General features: G+C 37.5%; 1 protein-coding gene across 5 annotated transcripts in view; it reads right to left on the minus strand.

The window, feature by feature from the left end:
- Positions 1-7678: 7678 nt before the first annotated feature.
- The window catches only part of LOC149215350 (uncharacterized), a 96277-nt gene continuing 85852 nt past the window's right edge, over positions 7679-18103 (minus strand). For all 5 annotated transcript variants that reach the window (XM_089392599.1, XM_089392601.1, XM_089392602.1 and 2 more), the window contains 2 exons: positions 8147-8198; positions 7679-7977 (listed from right to left, as the gene is read on the minus strand). In XM_089392599.1, coding sequence (XP_089248725.1) covers positions 7862-7977; positions 8147-8198 — 168 coding nt within the window. In that variant the 3' untranslated portion in view covers positions 7679-7861. The remainder of the gene's footprint in view (positions 7978-8146; positions 8199-18103) is intronic.

Raw genomic sequence — 18103 nt, forward strand, 5'->3', positions numbered from 1 at the left:
GATGTGGTTGTCCTGAACAATTAGCACATGTGGGCATAAATTCAAAAACACGCTTCTGCTTGTCCAAATTGGATGATATTTATATTAATTTTGGTCCTCTCGAAAAGAGGAATGTAATGCAATCATCATCTTCATCAAATGAGTTGTCCCAAGGTGGAATTTGGCCCTAGTTTCCAAATTTAACATGATGCTAGGGCGAGTTGTGGCTCGCTAGAGTGTTAGGGCATCTTTCTAGGTGATTGTTGATAAAACCAAGGCAATGGGGCATCCTTCTAGTGGGAGTTGGAAAAGAATGATTTTCTAGAGTTCTAAGAAGTTGTATCTTTCTTTTCAATTGGGGCTGGAGATTTAAAAACTTATTAAAAAAGTGTTCCATGGTTTTTGACCCGAATTGGAATTCCCACCTAAAAATCTTGTGCCCACTATCTCTATCTTTTGCATTGTTGTTTATTGCTTTTACTGAATAATTATAATTGAATATTAACTAATGCTCTGAAAATGATCAATAAAGTGCTAATTGCTAATAAGTATTGATTCATCCACCCTCCCCGGGCACCCTCTCAATATTTCCAACAAGAAAACCCCTCCTCTGTTTTGTATTGAATTAGATGAGAATATGGATCTATTACAATGTCTGCTTCAATCCTTGAAGCTACACCTGCACTGCAATAATGATCTCCTACTCATTGACCTACTCTGACCAACACTTAGCCAAAATAGGCCTCTGCCTTCCTCCTATTTCTTTGTGCAATCCTCTAGGAAATTACCTCCTAAAAAATCGGAGAATTCCCTATTTCCTTGCGCAAATCCTGAAGGAATTGATGACCTGTTCCAATACAAAACTTGTACACTCAACTAGTATACAATTGACAATTACAATGTACCTTTTCCTCCACCTCAACTAGGAAATTCAAATTCCATGCATGACTAGGACTAGTTTTAGTAAATTGATCAGAAAACTGAGAAATCGATGAGTTAACAACAATTATACTACTTAATTGAGCTCCTACTGACTCTATTCTAGACTAGAGCTCAAATAACTAAGTTTAACTAACTATATGTCCACTAGATTTCTAGATTTTAGCAATCAAGTCATGCACAACTCTACTTCTAGCCTACAAACTGGAATTCACTTATTTAACTGAGTGATTTGGCCATGTCACTCTTGCTCACTGCAACTCAAGTCATCCTACTGCTGTCGAATTTCAAATTTCTCCATTTGACTAAGGCACAAGTCAAATGAATCTGTTTCTTTCTACAATTTAACACTTCATGAAGACAAAAAAGAGGTCTTTAGCAGGTTTCAAGAATTTAAGGCTCAACTGGAGAACTCAACATGGAAGAAGATCAAGACTAAGATCACATAATGGAGGAGAATAGACTTCAAAAGAACTCATTGCTTTTTGAAAAGACGTTAGGATTAAAGAGTTGATAGTCCCTTACAACCCTCAACAGAATGGGGTTGTCAAAATGAAGAATAAGAATAGTGTGGAAAATTCTGAGGCAATGATCCATGATCACAATTTGTCCATGTTCTTATGGGGAGAAGCATCCAAAACATCAGTTTATGTTCAAAACAAATTTCCTCACCAGATTTTGGAATTCAAGACTCCTGAAGAAGTTTTCATAGGTGAGAAATTAGAGGTTGGACATTTGAGAATATTTGGTTGTCATGTCAACATTCATGTACCCAAGGAGAAGAGGACGAAGCTAGAGTCTTTTGGAAAAAAGGAACATTTGTTGTGTAAAGTGAATCAACAAAGGCTTCCAAAATTTATATTCCAGGACAACAGAAGATTGAAGTTAACAAAGACGTTACCTTTGATGATGATGCAGCCTTCAAAAAATCTAAAGATGATGATGATGAAAAGCATGAAGCTACCAAGGAAAGGCTTACAAAATTTATATTCCAGGACAACCGAAGATTGAAGTCAACAAAGACATTACCTTTGATGATGATGCAGCCTTCAAAAAATCTAAAGATGATGATGATGAAAAGCATGAAGCTACCAAGGATGTAGGTTTGGGACTATCTAAGCCTATGGGGCATCCTTCGAGTCATCAAGAAGAGCCAAAAGGGCCAAATGATCCAGTGGACACACCTAGGGTTATCGCTCCAAAACCCAAGAAGAGACTAGCTTGGCTTCAAAGTACATTGCAAGAAGCAAAGGTACATGCAACTCCCCATGGCAACTCTAGAGAAAGCAAACGTCCCAAGACCTATTCAAGATATGCAGCGTTGATAAGTCGCATCATTGATTCTGAGCCATCCAACTATGAAGAGGTAAAAAGTCAATAAGTTTGGAAGGATGCCATGACAAAAGAATATCATTCCATCATGAAAAATGATGTGTGAGATATTGTGTAAAGACCTTAAGGGAACTCAATGGTGACTTTCAAGTGGATCTACAAGATCAAACATGAAGTGGATGGCAACGTAGAGAAGTAAAAAGCAAGTTTCATGGCAAGAGTGTTCTCCTAGAAAGAGGGAGAGGACCATGAAGAGACATTTGCTCCAATTGCTAGGCATACTTATATTAGAACAATTATTTCTATTAATTTTGTTATGGTTTAGAAATTGCATCAAATGGATGTGAAGATAGATTTCCTCAATGTAGTGATTGAGGAAGATGTGTACATGGAACAACCTCAATGTTTTGAGGTACATGAGAGGGAGACTCATGTTTGCAGATTGAAGAAATCCTTGTACAGACTCAAGCAAACACCTCGAGCTTGGTATTCTCGGATTGATGGATACCCGATGAGTCTTGGTTTCACCAAGAGTGACATTGATCCCAACCTTTACTACAAGGTTGCTAGAGGTGAGCTTGTGATTTTGTTATTATATGTTGATGACTTGTTTCTGACAAGAGCAGAGAATCTCATTGATCAATGTAAGAGGGAGTTGACTTCTGAATTCGAGATGAAGGATCTAGGCTTGATGCATTACTACTTGGGATTGGAAGTATGGCAAAAGCCAAGAGAGATCTTCCTTGGTCAAGGGAAGTATATCATTACGATCCTTCAGAGATTTGGGATGATGGAATGCAAGTCCATGTCTACTCCCGTGGGGACGAACTTGAAGAAGCTGAGACTCTGATTCAAATTTGGTGGATCTCTCTATGGATCGACAATTGATTGGCCCATTGATGTATCTGGTTGATACAACGGATATTTGTTTTGCAGTGAACGATGAGTCAGTTTCAGGTGGAACCAAAGCATGTACATTAGATTGTAGCAGAGTATGTGTGGATATATCTGCGTGGCACAATGGATTATGGTTTGAGAAGTCTCAAACGGTGGAGTACAACAACAGGGATTCTTAGATAACAATTGGGCATGGAGGGTCGAAGACAAGAAGATCACATCCGGAAGTTGTTTCAATTTGGGTTCTACTATGATATATTGGATGAGCAAAAAGCAGACATCTGTTGCACTGAACACTACAAAGGTCGAGTATATTGCAACTAGTTTGGCGAGTATTGAAGAAGTATGGCTTCAAAAGCTACTTGCAAGATTGCTTGATTAATTGCAAGATCTGACTGTGATACATTCTAACAATCAACATTGTGTGAAGCTTTTAGAAAACCCAGTTCTCCATGACAAGTCGAAGCACATTAAGATCAAGTATCATTACATATGGGACATGGTACAAAAGGAAGCAGTGAAGCTCCAATATAATTCTATAGATGAGCAGGTTGCATTCTCACCAAGCCTCTGCCCATAGAAAAGTTTGCTTGCATACCTCACGGACAAGATTGGAGTGGTTGAGAATGTCTCTCTTTGTTAGTTTTCTAATACCCAAAAAATAATTTGAATAATATTATGAGATGTAAGAACTAGAATTCTGAACTGCAAAATTCAATGATCAAATATACAAAGTATTCTAATGTATTTGCAACAAAAAATTAAATTCATAAAGACACAAGCATACAACTAATAAAACACCAGAAATACCCAAGAAACCCCAACTGGGGAAAACCTTCCAATTTGTGTTTTTATTAATATGCTCAAAAAAATCTCAGTAATTAATTACAAATCACTTGGGAAAAAATCCCTTCTTACTCTATTTTTCTCAACACAATATCCCACACACCCTAGACCAATTTGGCCTCTCTTGTGCAGTTGTACCAACTGTACAGGTTGAACTGCCTCCTCACACAAGCTATCTTGGCCTCCTTAAGTGATGTGCTCCCCCTGATCTCACGCGCTAATCTAGCACTGTTTTCCCGAGCTCAAAACACAAATTATCGCTAGTGCATAATCATATGATTCACCAAGTTTGTGCTCTTCTCTTAATAGGATCGAACCCCTCTTCAACTCAAGTGAACTAGCTCCTTGAACCCAACTCAAACTACCTCGCTAAACTCGAATCTAATTGACTTCTAGAACTCAAGCGAACTGGCCTTTTGAACTTGAGTCAAACTGTCTCATTGAACTCAAGTTGAACTGCCTCACTGAACTCAAGTCGAACTGAAATTAAATCTCCATGCATGCACAGTTCGATCTACTATTTTTTATTATAGGAAAATTAGAGAATTTTCCTAAGTCAAAACTAACAGAAAGAATACAGCGCCTTGGCATCACATGCAAGTTCTTCCAAATATAGTGCACTACTAAATTTAGTAGAACCCTTCCATCTCTAACTTCAATGAACACCCTCGTTGAGAGGGAGTGTTGTTATAGCATCAAGGGGCAAACATTATCACTATGTCATAATATTGACAGGTCAAAGGTATTGAGTAGAAGCCATGTAATATGGCTAGGGAGAATGGCTCAAGGAATATCGAGGCCCAGAGTGTTCCCCTAGATTGCTAAGAGGTACTTGGCTAGTGGGTAGAGTGAGTGCCTTTAGCATCGAGCAGGTATGTTGCCATTCAATTGGCATGTAGGAATGGTAATAGCCCAGGGTTTCACCATAGGTCACAGGTGTTAACCAAGTTGCAAGTGACGAATTGGATAATCAGTGACTTTGCTCCAACTGACGACTTGTTGAGCATGATGTTGATGCAATGTTTTCCACATTAGTGGATGGATACATCAACATAGCTAGCCATTTCAATCTTATCTAAAGAAGGATAAATTTTTCAACAAGATGGACCTCTGAAAAAGTCAAGATGAACTCCCTAGCTAAGAGTGTTGATTTTTGTAGCTATGATCGGTATTCAAAAAGGAAGAAACACGTTTTCTTGAGTTCATGTTGGCTCCAAGAGGATAGGTCAGCCCCACCAGTTGACCAGGATTGACCCTTGGTCAAAACCCTCATGTTTTGACCACTATGAAAAAGACCACTCAACCTCCCCCATTTGGCATCCAATCTAGTTCAAATCATCAATCAAAGAAGTCTTATGTTCACACGTGCAAAGGAGGAAGGAGATCTAATGTTGACCAACATTGACCAAGTCTTATCCACCCTGTTTGACCACATCTTTGACTGCTCTGTTGACCAATATTTTGGAGGGTTGACCAAATTTATTTCTTGTTGTGTTGACCGCAGAGTTGACTGAAATTTTGAGGAATATTGATGACCAAAATTATGAGTTGACCCCAAGCTAAGGCAGTTTGACTGAAACTTCTGAGGCAGATTTGGCCGCAATTGATCGAGACTTTCTAAGGCAGATTGACTGAGATTTATGGGCAGTGTTTGACTGAAGTTTGGACAGAGTTGACTGAGATTCTTGGGCAGAAGCTTGACTGATATTCTGGGCAATTTGGACCAGATTTGACCTAGCTAGTTTGTATGTTCAGATTGACCATGTTTGACTGAAAAATCAGACTGTACCATTTGTTAAATTGAACTATAATTTCTTCGAAAAAAAATTTGTTGGGTTTTCTCCCAAAGTTGGGTTTCTCAAATGAAAAGCTTGTGTATATTGTACTATTGTGATCTCTATTGTTCTACTATTCTATTGCATTTATGGTTGAATTATCTGAAGTGTAATTGCTTAATGATAATTTGTAAAGTACAAAAATATCATTAGAAATAATTCAGTAGCAGAAAATTGTACTTGTTATCTTAGCACTTGAAAATCAATATCATCTTCCATCTTGCGACCAATGACCTCCAGTTGATCACAAATATCATTGCAGTTGTCTATAATGCGACTTTTTGGAAGCCTTTCCGGTGGGTTTTTCCAGTCAAAATCCGGCAGCAATTTATTGGAATCGCAAGTTTGATAGCTAGTTTCTGCACAATCAAAGCATCCCAGGAGTTTTCCAGGGTGCTGAATCCAAATATGCAATTAAAAAACCATTTTAACTGCAACAAATCAAAGATTTAACCTCAAATTCTTCCGCCGGATTCCGTCACCGGAATCTCCAAAAAGTCGCATTATAGACAACTCCAATATCATTTATCATCATAATATGTTCTTGCATAGATATATTTTCGTCCATCATAATGAAAACATGTTCTTCACAAGGAATGCTCTACCCTTGTCTGACATTTCATGCACTTCTTTCAGATGTTTCCAGATCTCCACAACTGTCTTGCCAGACGACACTGGTGGAAACATGTCATATGTAACTGATAATGAGCAGAACACTTCTTGATTGCACTCATCGTGTTTGCCCTGTTCTTTTCCCACCATTGTGGGTTGAGTAGTACCCAAAATAACTTGGTCTAGAGACTGGTATTCAAAGATTGTGAGCATATGTTGTTTCCACGTGTTGTAATGTTTGTCATTGAACTTCTGACTATTTTCCAGCACTATGTTTGTCAACGGCGCCATCTTGGAACTTGCTGGCACTGATATCCACGAAAAAAAAATAAGCCTTTGATTTTTTTATTTATTATTTTTAAATCAGGCTCAGCAGAGAAAGATGACATAGTCTAGGAAGGCGCCCACCGAAAAGAGACGCTGATTTTTTATTTAAAAATCAGAAGAAAAAAATAATAAAAAAAAAAACAAATTCTAATTTGTGTTAAAAGAAATCAGTAAAAGCCAAGTCCACTGCAGGGTCGCAGACAGGTCTAACAGAAGACAGGCCAAACCTGGCACACAAAAAAATCACCAGGAGCCAATGTGATAGGAAATCCGACTGGTGAACACTGCCGCTAGTTAAAAACCAAGAACCTCGAACAAATTGTGGCAAAAAAATCCAGGTTCAGCACAATATTCTTCTTTCGAAATTCACCCTTTAGATTTGGAGCATAAACCTTCTGTGACTACAGCAGATAAAAACAAGATTTTGTATTTTGAAAAAATTGGGAAAAAAACAAAATAAGCTTCTAAAAGAAAAACCAGGTTAGCAACGGATTTTTGTCAAGGAAAAAAAAAACTTGCATAAAAATAAGAAATTAAAAAATAAAAACCTGTCCTCTGATACCATGAAATGGTAATCAAATGAATTACAATGGGGATGAAAGACACCATAAATAGAGATTACAAGACAATGTTTCTAAAAAGAAACAATCGTTAACTGAAAGCAGAAAAAGATATAGAGATTACAAGGCGATGATTCTAAAATGAAATAATAGCTAACTGAAAACAGAAAAGGAAACCATCCAAACTAACTAAAGATTTTTAAATGACCCTTAAATAATACATATGACAATATTACTTGAATAAAGGAGAGTTCTCTCCTATGTATGAAAATTTAGAAATTTTTCACTCCTAATTGTTGGCACTTATCATGTATAAAAGAGATGCAACAACCTACATAAAAATATGGAATATAGGCAACAATTTCGTGGAATAGATATGCTCAATACATAATACATTCTTTTTTCTGAGAAAATAAAGAGGATTTACATTATATGTACAACAATGAAGCCTCCATGAGATCTCAAAATTCTTAACAAATCTACGAGACAAAGCCAATAGAACGAATGAAATGTGTCCTCAAAAATCCATAGCTATCATGATCGGCCACCATGTCGACTAAAAAGAGCTGAACGATACAATGTAGCCACATGGAAAAACACAACAAGTATTACCAAAAGGTCATCCAGTAGACCTACAATGCCTAGGATCCCTGTCACATTCAAAGGCCATGTTATTATAATTTGAAATGGTGGAAGATTATGGACGAAAAAGAGAAGAAATATATCTTGATGCCTACCATAAGCAATTAAAATAAGTGAAAACGTAATATTAACTTGGACACATTCAAATTTAACAAACTGAAATAAAGTGAGTCCTACCTTCTGGAAGAATATCCACAGGACTGAAAACATAGATTGCTAGCAATGCCAACTGCGAAAGCAAGCATTTTGAATCATTGGTAAGGATCATGCTTGAGGTCTAAAAAAATTATATAAATAAGTTTTCCTGCACATCTTAGACAGTCTTTAAGGGACATGTTGTTGTTGGACCATGAACATGAATTTGAAAAATCGCAATTCAAAGAGTTTTTTTATTTTATCTCACCATTCCTACGAAAAAGCATTAAGAACTTACTTATTAACATCACATATTCTATGTCAAATGAACTGTTAATATATAGGGGCAGTTTAAGTAAATTCCGAGGTAAAATTGGTCTGATGAAGTCATAATCAACAGAAGGCCAACCTTTTATAATTTGTCATGAAGTCAATTAATGTGAAACAAATAGAGATGCAAGCACTGCATTCGTTGTGATATGATTTGGTTAGAGGTGTCGTGAATAAAAAAGGAAATTTTTTGTTACTGGTGAATATATTGCAAAAGAGAGAAAAAGGGAGCGGGGCAGGGATGTGTGCGCGGCCCAAGCAATATTATAAAGAAATAAATTAAATATATTCCGTTATTAGGTACTAAGCTAAAGTTCAATGATGAGTTTCTAGAGGAGAAAGCTTAGATTTGTTAGCCATGGCACAAGAACACAGATCACCATGGGGTTCATGGGGACAATTGGTGTAAAAATCACATCCACATAATTGATGCTGTTAAATAGTATGGTTACCGCAGATTTGCAGAACTATATGGCAATGAGAAAAAAAAGTGGTTTATTTGTTTTCCCAAAAGTATATGTAGTTTAAGGATTGATGATTATTTAAAGGTGCATGTTCAATCTTGGGAGATGGTGTACAGTGAACTGTGTGCTGATTTGAAAAATTCAAAGTCTTAAACAGAGGAGAATATAATGTTCAAAAGGAGCAAAAGAAAAGAAATTAATGAGGATCCATTTGAATCAAAATTCTCTCCACAGCAGTGAGTATTCTGTTATACACTAAAAGTTATCCAGAGATATGAATGATAAGGAAGAAGACCCTGTGTCCTTGTTTTCATCCAGGGCTAGTGAGATATTGGATGAGATTGACTGTAAACGATCCAAACTGCCCTTCAAGACAGTAAATATTCTCAAAATGTCCTTTCATCTGAGAGTTCTTCTGGCAGGTGAGATATCCTTAAAGCATCAATTTGAAGAGTTCCTGTATGGTAAAAACGAAGATGCTGCAGATACATCTCTGTCAAAACCATCAAAGCACATGGTGCGTTTCTGCTACCATGGTTTAGAGAGACATATTAAGGAGACAAACTGGGCTCAAACAGCCATATAGGCAAAGGGAACAAAGGAACACTATAACAAAACTGAAAATTATTAGGCCACCTCTGGAAGATTTTGTCATAAACTTTCAAATGGGCTGTGATATTGAGCCATGGGACTCTCAAAACAAACCCAATGAAATGATGTTTGGACTGCAAAAATGAAATGTGGCATGGCCATGAGTCTCAAATATACCACTTCAATGACAGATTGCTAATACACTTGTTGCCATGTCCTGGGAGATCCTATTCACAAGATACATTTGAAGGCCAGGAATTTACTTGTACATGTGAGTGGTAAGATTATAACACAATTCTTGAAGTTCGAGGGAGTGCTGGATGATAATGTTGGGAAGAGTATCAATTTAGAGGTTCAGAGGCATGGTCTTCCTGTGAAGGTTAATTTAGAAGTCTAGGACTTACATTTTATAACTCATTATTTCTTGGAATATCGGGTGGCATTATTGATCATCTATTGTACCAATAGGCTAGGAATTTACACTTTATTTTTAGTCTAGTATATGTTGCACATCCAGGCTATATGTTGTGAAGGGTGGGGTGTTCCTCGCCATGTCATCATTAAAAATTAGCACAAAAGAAAATCACAGTAGTTTCAGATTTAACATTTATTTTGTCCCAATTATCTAGAAGGGCACAAGTTCTGCTGGAATTTGAGAAACATGTTGATCATCATTGTAACGAACCAGGTTCGTACACTCATAGGAATGTTCTAATACCAATGTAATGAACAAAGTTCATATACTCAAATGAATGTTTTGATATCAATGTAACGAACAAAGTTCGTATACTGCAATAATCTTCAGAATACTTCAAGGACAGACATCCATTGTATGACAAAAAAATATATATAAGAATATTTTAATACAAGTGGGATGATAATTACAAATGAGGGTGAGGGTCTGCTTATATACCTAGGTAGGTACCTCTTCACAAACGGTCATGTCCTTAGAGACATGCCTCTTCAATACCAATTACTAGTTACTTAATCATTATTTATGACTATTACAATTTATATTATTTTAATTATTTTTATATATATTTTATTCATAACATTGTCTTCTTCTTCAAAAAGCTTTGTTCTCAAAGCTTATCGCTGACAAGGCATGTCATCTGTTTCTTTGTCTTCTAATGTTTTTGTATTTTTCAAAACTCTTTGAATTGTCATCTTTGTTGATAAATGATGATAGGATCCTCCGAGTGATAAACAAAATTGTTGCACTGAGAAAGGATTTGACAATTCTAAATCAATCTTCTGTGGAATCTTTCGATTAGTGGAAACTTGTGATGACTTCTTATCACCGAACTGACATGGGCACACTTCAGTGTTCTTCGGAACATAAGTTTGTTGTTTTTATTCTATGTAAACACAAATATGCAGACTGATTGAGTTGTCTGCTCTTGTGATTCAGATGTCGATAAGGAGTTATTATGGTTTGATTCTCCCCTATCATGCAAGTGACATCTTTTTGATTTACTTCAGGTATTGTTGTTGTTGAATTGGTTACAAAATCTTCATTTGGATTTTCCATCGTTTGAACTACAACATTTGAATGTGTTTTTTCTTCAATTGCCTTGTCTTCTTCTTGAGTTGTGATATTCACTGGATCGGTATTCATGCCTTTCTCTTCAACTTCAATTTCTACATTTGAGGATTTCGATGTTTCCGTCTTTATAAAATGTTCTACCTTGGATTCCACAAACTTTTTGCCCTTCTTAAGCTTCTTAATTTGCGGTGGTAATTTTGCAATATGGTTTTTAAGCCGAGAACCTTCTTCATGCTTGTCAAAAATAATTTTTTCAACTTTTCTTTACATATTTTGTAGTATTTTTTTACCTTCTTAAAAAATTACTTTCGAAATATCTTGTATGTCTTCTAGTGTTACTGAATTTGGCTTCAATGTAACATCTTATAATGTTATTTTTTCTTTTTGCATGAAAGCGTTAAAGACTTACTTTTCGTATTTAGGATGAAAGACCCTAGAGTTTCCATCCAGGGTGAACCCAAAATAATGTCACCTTGATCGTTCCATAGGGATTGAATTGAGAATTGTAATATAAATGTATAATCCCCAATGTTTAATTGCAAATTGGTTGTCATATTTTTTGTTGTCAAAACAATCTAATTTTTCGATCATATTTGACTCGGGGATCACTAATTGATTTGTGATTTTAGGGTTTATTTAATTTTTATTTTAGGTCGACAAGATAGAAATAGTAACATATTTTCCTGCGATAGACCCTTTAATTCTAAATAGCACTGAAGGATAGTTATGTGAAGTTTCTATAAATATTCCTTCATTTCTGAATTAGACTCTGTTGACCACTTTGTGTCAACAACCCCATAGCAGTACACTCTTTTTCTGGCAAAAGGGATCTATCATGTTTGAGTGTTCGCATCTTTCATATTTCATCATCAGTGGACAGTTTTGTTAAAGATGTAAACCCATTCTGCATGATTATAATGTAAATGATCTTAGTAAAACCATCATGTATGTAACAACCTAAGTAAGCATAATATTTTGACAACAATTTCTAAATTAGAAGGTTTTTTGTCTCACTGATTCATCTGTGTTTCTAAACACAAATGATCGGCAGAGTTTTTCCCTTCAACCTCACTCCCAAGCTAACGTGGATTTTATCGGCAAGATATTAAGTGAGTTCTAGTGTTTTTTATCGAGTCGTAAAAATAATTTGGAAATAATCCTAACTAATTGGCTACATTATTTTATTACAAATTACTTGGTCTACTGGATCATATTTTGTGTTGCAGAAGTGGGTAAATGTTGAGGGTCTATAACGAATGGGTGTTCCCTCCTCATGTATTAAATTGTAAAATCTTGATGTAAAAAATATTTAGTGCATTGTCTCTCATAGTTAGACACCATGGCTAAATATTAGAGAGTTGGAATAAATATTAATCCTCTCATAAGTCAATTAATTAAATTTTTTGGAAAATTTAAATTAAATCCTAAGCCAAAAATTTAATTAATTTTGTGTCTTAAGTAGAAAAAGGCGAAAATCATGTGGACCTGATTGGGTTGGGAGAGGAGCGATGGCGGGAGAAAAGAAGCGGCTAGATTTTCCATAGCGAGCAGAGTTCGATTCTAATGGAGAGTGGCAAGGGAGGGAGCTTGGCTCCCTCCCACAAAGATGTAGTGGCCAACAAAAGTAAATCACCACCTGGAAATAGTGAAGACGGTAGGAACTACAGAAACAAGGGCAATGACAAGGAAACAGATGGGACCAGAACAAAAAAAAACAGCAGCACAAAGGACAAAGAGGAAGAAGACAAAAGTCTGGGTGCAAGAAGAAAAAAACAAAAAGGACCTTGCAAACCAAAAGCAAAAATCACTCCTCGAGTAATATTAAATGACCCTGCTCTGCAGGAGCACAGGAAACATATGGGAACCTACGCCATTATCTATAAATTCATGGGACTATGGCCCACTGAAAAGGCTTTACAGACGTGGATCAAGTATCATTGGAAGCCCAAAGGAAGCATTGACCTACATCTTGGGTCAAAAGGATTCTTCACAGTAGTGTTCTCTAACATTGAAGATAAAGACAGAATATTCGAAGGAGGACCCTATATTTTTGCCGCTGCAGGTCTCTATATGAGACCTTGGAGAATGAACTTTGTCCTAGAAAGGGAGAATTTCTTTTCGGTTCCTGTGTGGATAAGGCTCTACTCTCTACCTCTTGATTATTGGCAAACGGAATCGTTGGCTGCCATTGGCAATAAACTAGGACGCTATGTCAAAGCTTCTGAAGCCACAAGAAGGTGAAAATATACCTCCTTTGCCAGGATCTGTGTGGAAATTGATCTATCAAGAGCACTTCCGGATGAAGTTATCTTTGAAGTTTTTGATGAGGAGTGGGTGCAGACAGTAGACTACAAACATATCCCCTTCAGATGCCGAAGATGCCACGAACATGGGCATCTGTTAAGACACTGCCCTCTCAGCAAAGAAGATAAAAAACAAAAACATAATACATCAAAGGACACTGAAAGCTTTCAGAAAGTGGCTAGTAGAGGAAGGGGAGGAAAAAAGGGATCAAAGCAACAACATACTGAGGGGCAAAAGGGTAGTCAAAATAAGTTTCAAGTGCTAGAAGAGCCTGAAGAAATCACAAGAAAGAATCAATATCAGGAGGAAGATGCTAAAGAAAAAAAAGAGGACACAAATCATTCTCCGGACATTGACTCCCAAAAAGAAGCCAGGAGAAATGAAACAAAAATGGAAATGGACCAGGAAATGACCCAAAGTGAAACAGATCCAGAAGATCGCGAACTACAAGAAATACTCGACAAGGAAACCTTGGATCTGGAAGGATTCCTGATGCAAGGAAACAAAGGAGGAATAGATTTTCTACCTCAAGAAGATTGCAACTAAAGACAGCAGTTGTTTTTATGGAAAACGCAGGAACGAGGACTGGAGAAAGGTAAAAACATCCACAAACAGGAGAACAAAGGGGTGAAAACAATGAAACTAATTCCAAGATTAGCCACCAGAAATCCAGGGAAGAAGAGAGGCAGAAAAAAGCAAAATGAGCTCCTGATGGAGTGTGGAAAGCTAATGATAGATTCGGGTAAGATGAAAGATCTAACCAGTTACTCCTTTACAAATCTTTAATTATGAAGTTCATATCCTGGAATATCAGAGGTCTAGGTAGTAAAAGAAAACAAAGAATGCTAAGTAACAGAATGAAACTAGCAATGCCGGACATAATCTTCATTCAAGAAACGAAATGCTCCATTCAGAAAATAAAACAAATCCATAACAAATGGCTCAGTAAATTTGAGTTTCTAGAAGTCAAAGCAAAGAACACAACGGGAGGCATACTCACTCTTTGGAACCCCCAAAAAGTCAGCATTGTAGATGCGGAGGCAATGAGAAATTACTTATCAGCTATCATTCAACCAATGGGGATGTCTGAGACCTTCTTGGTTACAAATGTCTATGGTCCTCAGAGAATAGATGAGAAGCTTAGATTTCTGAACTCCCTAGTAAATCTCAGAAGCAGACATAAAGAAATCCCTTGGGTCATTGGAGGAGACTTTAACATGATTAAATCTCTTTCGGAAAAAAAAAAAAAAAAGAGGCACCAGAATCCTCAATAGAGATTCAGTAGGATTCCATTCTTTCACAGAAGACATGAAAATGGTTGACTCTGAAACGCATAACGGTCTTTTTACTTGGAACAACAAAAGAGGAGGTAATGCTCAGGTTGCCTCCAAGTTAGACAGATTTTTGATCTCTGAGAATCTGATGCTCACAAATACAGAAATATCTGCAAGTGTTCTCCCATTTGGAGGCTCAGACCACTGGCCGATTCAATTAGAAATTAAGGGAATTGATGCTCCCAGAAACAGACCCTTTAGATTTGAGAATATCTGGCTCTCCCACCCAGATTTCATCAGCAACATTGAAAAATGGTGGTCCGAAGATCTACAGATTCAGGGCTCCAAAATGTTCCTCCATAAAAGACTAAAGCACATAAAAATCAAACTCAAAGATTGGAACAAGAAGGATTTTGGTAACATTTTTGTAAACAAAAAATCAGTAGAGATCAAAATGCAAGAACTAAATCAAGCAATGATCACAGATGGTTTTGATAAAACCAAAAGTGAACAAGCTGAAAAACACAACCTTGACTGGGAGAATTTATGCAAACAGGAGGAAATCTTTTGGAGACAAAAATCAAGAGTTCAATGGCTCAAAGAAGGTGAACGAAACACTCGTTTTTTCCACCGTTCCACCATAGCCAATAGAACGCACAATAGAATCTCCTCAAATTTGAATAAAGATGGGGAGCTTCAGACTTCTCACAAGAATATTGAAGTTGTGATGGTTCAACATTTCAGAGGCATCACAAATGAAAATAATCTAGACAAAGACCAACACATCAAGGAAATTATAAAGAATATTCCCAGGATGATGACCAGAGAAGCTAACTTTAACCTGAACAAACCAATAACTGAATCAGAGTTCAGTACGGTGATCAAAGTTATGCAGAATGGCAAAGCTCCAGGTCCAGACAGTTTTAATGTGGACTTTTTCAAGGCCTGCTAGAATGTTGTCAAACAGGATATTTTGGATGTGGTAGAGGACTCCAGAAGAAGCAGATCCATTCTAAAAGCCCTCAACACCTCCTTCATCTCCCTGATCCCCAAACAGGACTTAGCCCTGACTCCTGATAAGTTCAGACCCATTGCTTTATGCAATGTTGTTTACAAAATTATTTCCAAGATCTTGGCCAACAGACTCAAACCTCTTCTTCCTTCATTGATTTCTGGGGAACAATCTGGTTATGTGGAAGGAAGGCAAATCCTGGATAATATTATTTAGGCCCACGAGGTTGTTCACTCTCTCACTAGTAAAAAGCAAGCCGGTATGATCATGCAATTAGACATTGCAAAAGCATATGACAAGGTGAACTGGATCTATATCAAAAAGGTCCTTTCCGCCTTTGGGTTTGACCATGACTGGATCAGATGGGTTATGGCTTTGGTTACTTCACCCAGCTTTTCAATTCTGGTGAATGGCTCGCCCTCGAAGATCTTCACTCCTTCCAGAGGCCTCAGGCAGGGAGACCCACTCTCTCCCTTTCTTTTTATCCTCATGATGGAAGGATTGGGCCGAACCATTAAAAATGCCAAAGTCTTAGGAAAGATCAAGGGCCTACAATTAACGGAGAACGGCCAAGCCTTGACTCATCAACAATTTGTGGATGACACCATGCTGCAGGGTATCCCCACAGTCAAGGAAGCTACAGCATACAAAAAAATCTTAAATGACTTTGCCTCGGCCTCAGGTATGGAAGTCAATCTCTCCAAATCAAAAAAAAAAATTCTTTAACACTAACATTGCTATTCAAAGGAACATCTCCAGAATTCTAGGCTTCCAAAGGGAGGTCCTCCCTTCAAAGTATTTGGGAATCCCCCTCACGAATAAACCAATGCACAAAAGTATCTGGGAACCGGTGCTCAACAAGATGCAAGACAAGATCAAAAGATGGACTTTTAGAGCGTTGAACCTTCCTGGCAGATTGATTTTGACGAAGGCAGTTCTTCAATCTATCCCTATTTTCTTTTTATCAGCCCTGCCAGCTCCCAAAGGGGTCTTACAGCAATTCAGGAACATTCAGAGAGACTTTCTCTGGGGCAAGGAGGAAACCAAAAAGAAATGGGCCCTGGTTTCTTGGGATAAAATATGTAAACCCAAAAGTCATGGAGGCCTAGGATTAGACGATTAGGAGATTCTAAGTAATGTTTTAGGAGCCAAACTCTGGTGGAGATGGGTTAAAGAACCAAGGGCGCATTGGGCTAAAACCTGGAAAGAAAAATATGCAAGCTCCTGGCAAACAAGTGATCTTATCAGAATGTCAGGGAACTTAAAAGGCTCTCACATCTGGAATAAAGCCTAGGATAACAGGAGCCTAGTACAAAACAACAGCTTTTGGGAAATCAGAGCAAGAGAACAAGCTCTCTTCTGGGAAGATAAATGGCAACAAGAACCAATGTTGTTAAGGGAGGACTTTATGAGCATCAAGCAAGAAACTGATTTCCAAGGACTTATAAATGTTAGGGATTTCTGGAATCTTCCTCATGACACTGAGAAATGGAGAAGCTGGAGGAAAATAGAATGCAGAGGGGACGGCCCCATAAAAGCAAAAACAGAAGAACTCATGAAAATATTAGAACAGAGGAAGATCTTGGTTACAGATGGGCAGGATCAGTTAAGATGGGGCCAAAACAAAGAAGGCATCTTTAATATCAAAGAAGCAAAAAGAATTACCCTTAACCTCGATCCTTGCGTTTTGGCTAAGTCCTGGCAAAAACTTTGGAGCCACCAAGGATGGATGAAGATCAAACTGTTTATGTGGTTAGTTCATCACAAGAAAATATTAACTTGGGAGAACATTCAAAAGACCGGGGTTATGGGGCCTTCTAGATGCCAATTATGTGAGGCTCAAGAGGAGACAATGGAGCATATTCTCAACAATTGCACCTCTACCACCTGGTTATGGGATTCTTTCAACATCATTTTTCAACAGACAGACGAGATATAGGAAGCATTATTAACACCCTGAACAAGTGGAGAAAAAACTTTTCAGAGTATGAGATCCTTAATTTAGCCTGGACCTTGACACCAAGCTTCATTATCTGGAATGTTTGGAAGGAAAGGAATAAGAGAATTTTCAAGGATGGAAAAACTACTCCTCTTTGCCTGATGGAATTGATCTTAAAACAGATTAAGGACACTGTTTCCACCACTATGCACAGTTATCCCTCGACTCCTGAGTCCTCCCACTACACTTGAATTGAGAACTCTCAAGCAGCTGGGAATGCATGAGATCATCCTCAAGGGTCTTAACAAAAAAGAAAGAGTGTTGGAAAGGGAAAAGGAGTACTGGCATCCTCCACCACAAGGTTATCTGAAATGCAACATTGATGGGGCTTCAAAAAGCAACCCGGGGACTGCAGGTTATGGAGGTGTGTTAAGAGATGAAGAAGGAAAAATAATTTTTATCTTCCACTGTCATTTAGGCAAAGCCACCAACAACATGGCTGAATTAATGGCTTTGGAACAATGTCTAGAGCTTCTTAA

Source organism: Pinus tabuliformis, chromosome 1_1 (assembly GCF_031772625.1).
Source record: "Pinus tabuliformis cultivar Carrire ecotype Pingquan chromosome 1_1, CPIR1, whole genome shotgun sequence".
Lineage (NCBI taxonomy): Eukaryota > Viridiplantae > Streptophyta > Pinopsida > Pinales > Pinaceae > Pinus > Pinus tabuliformis.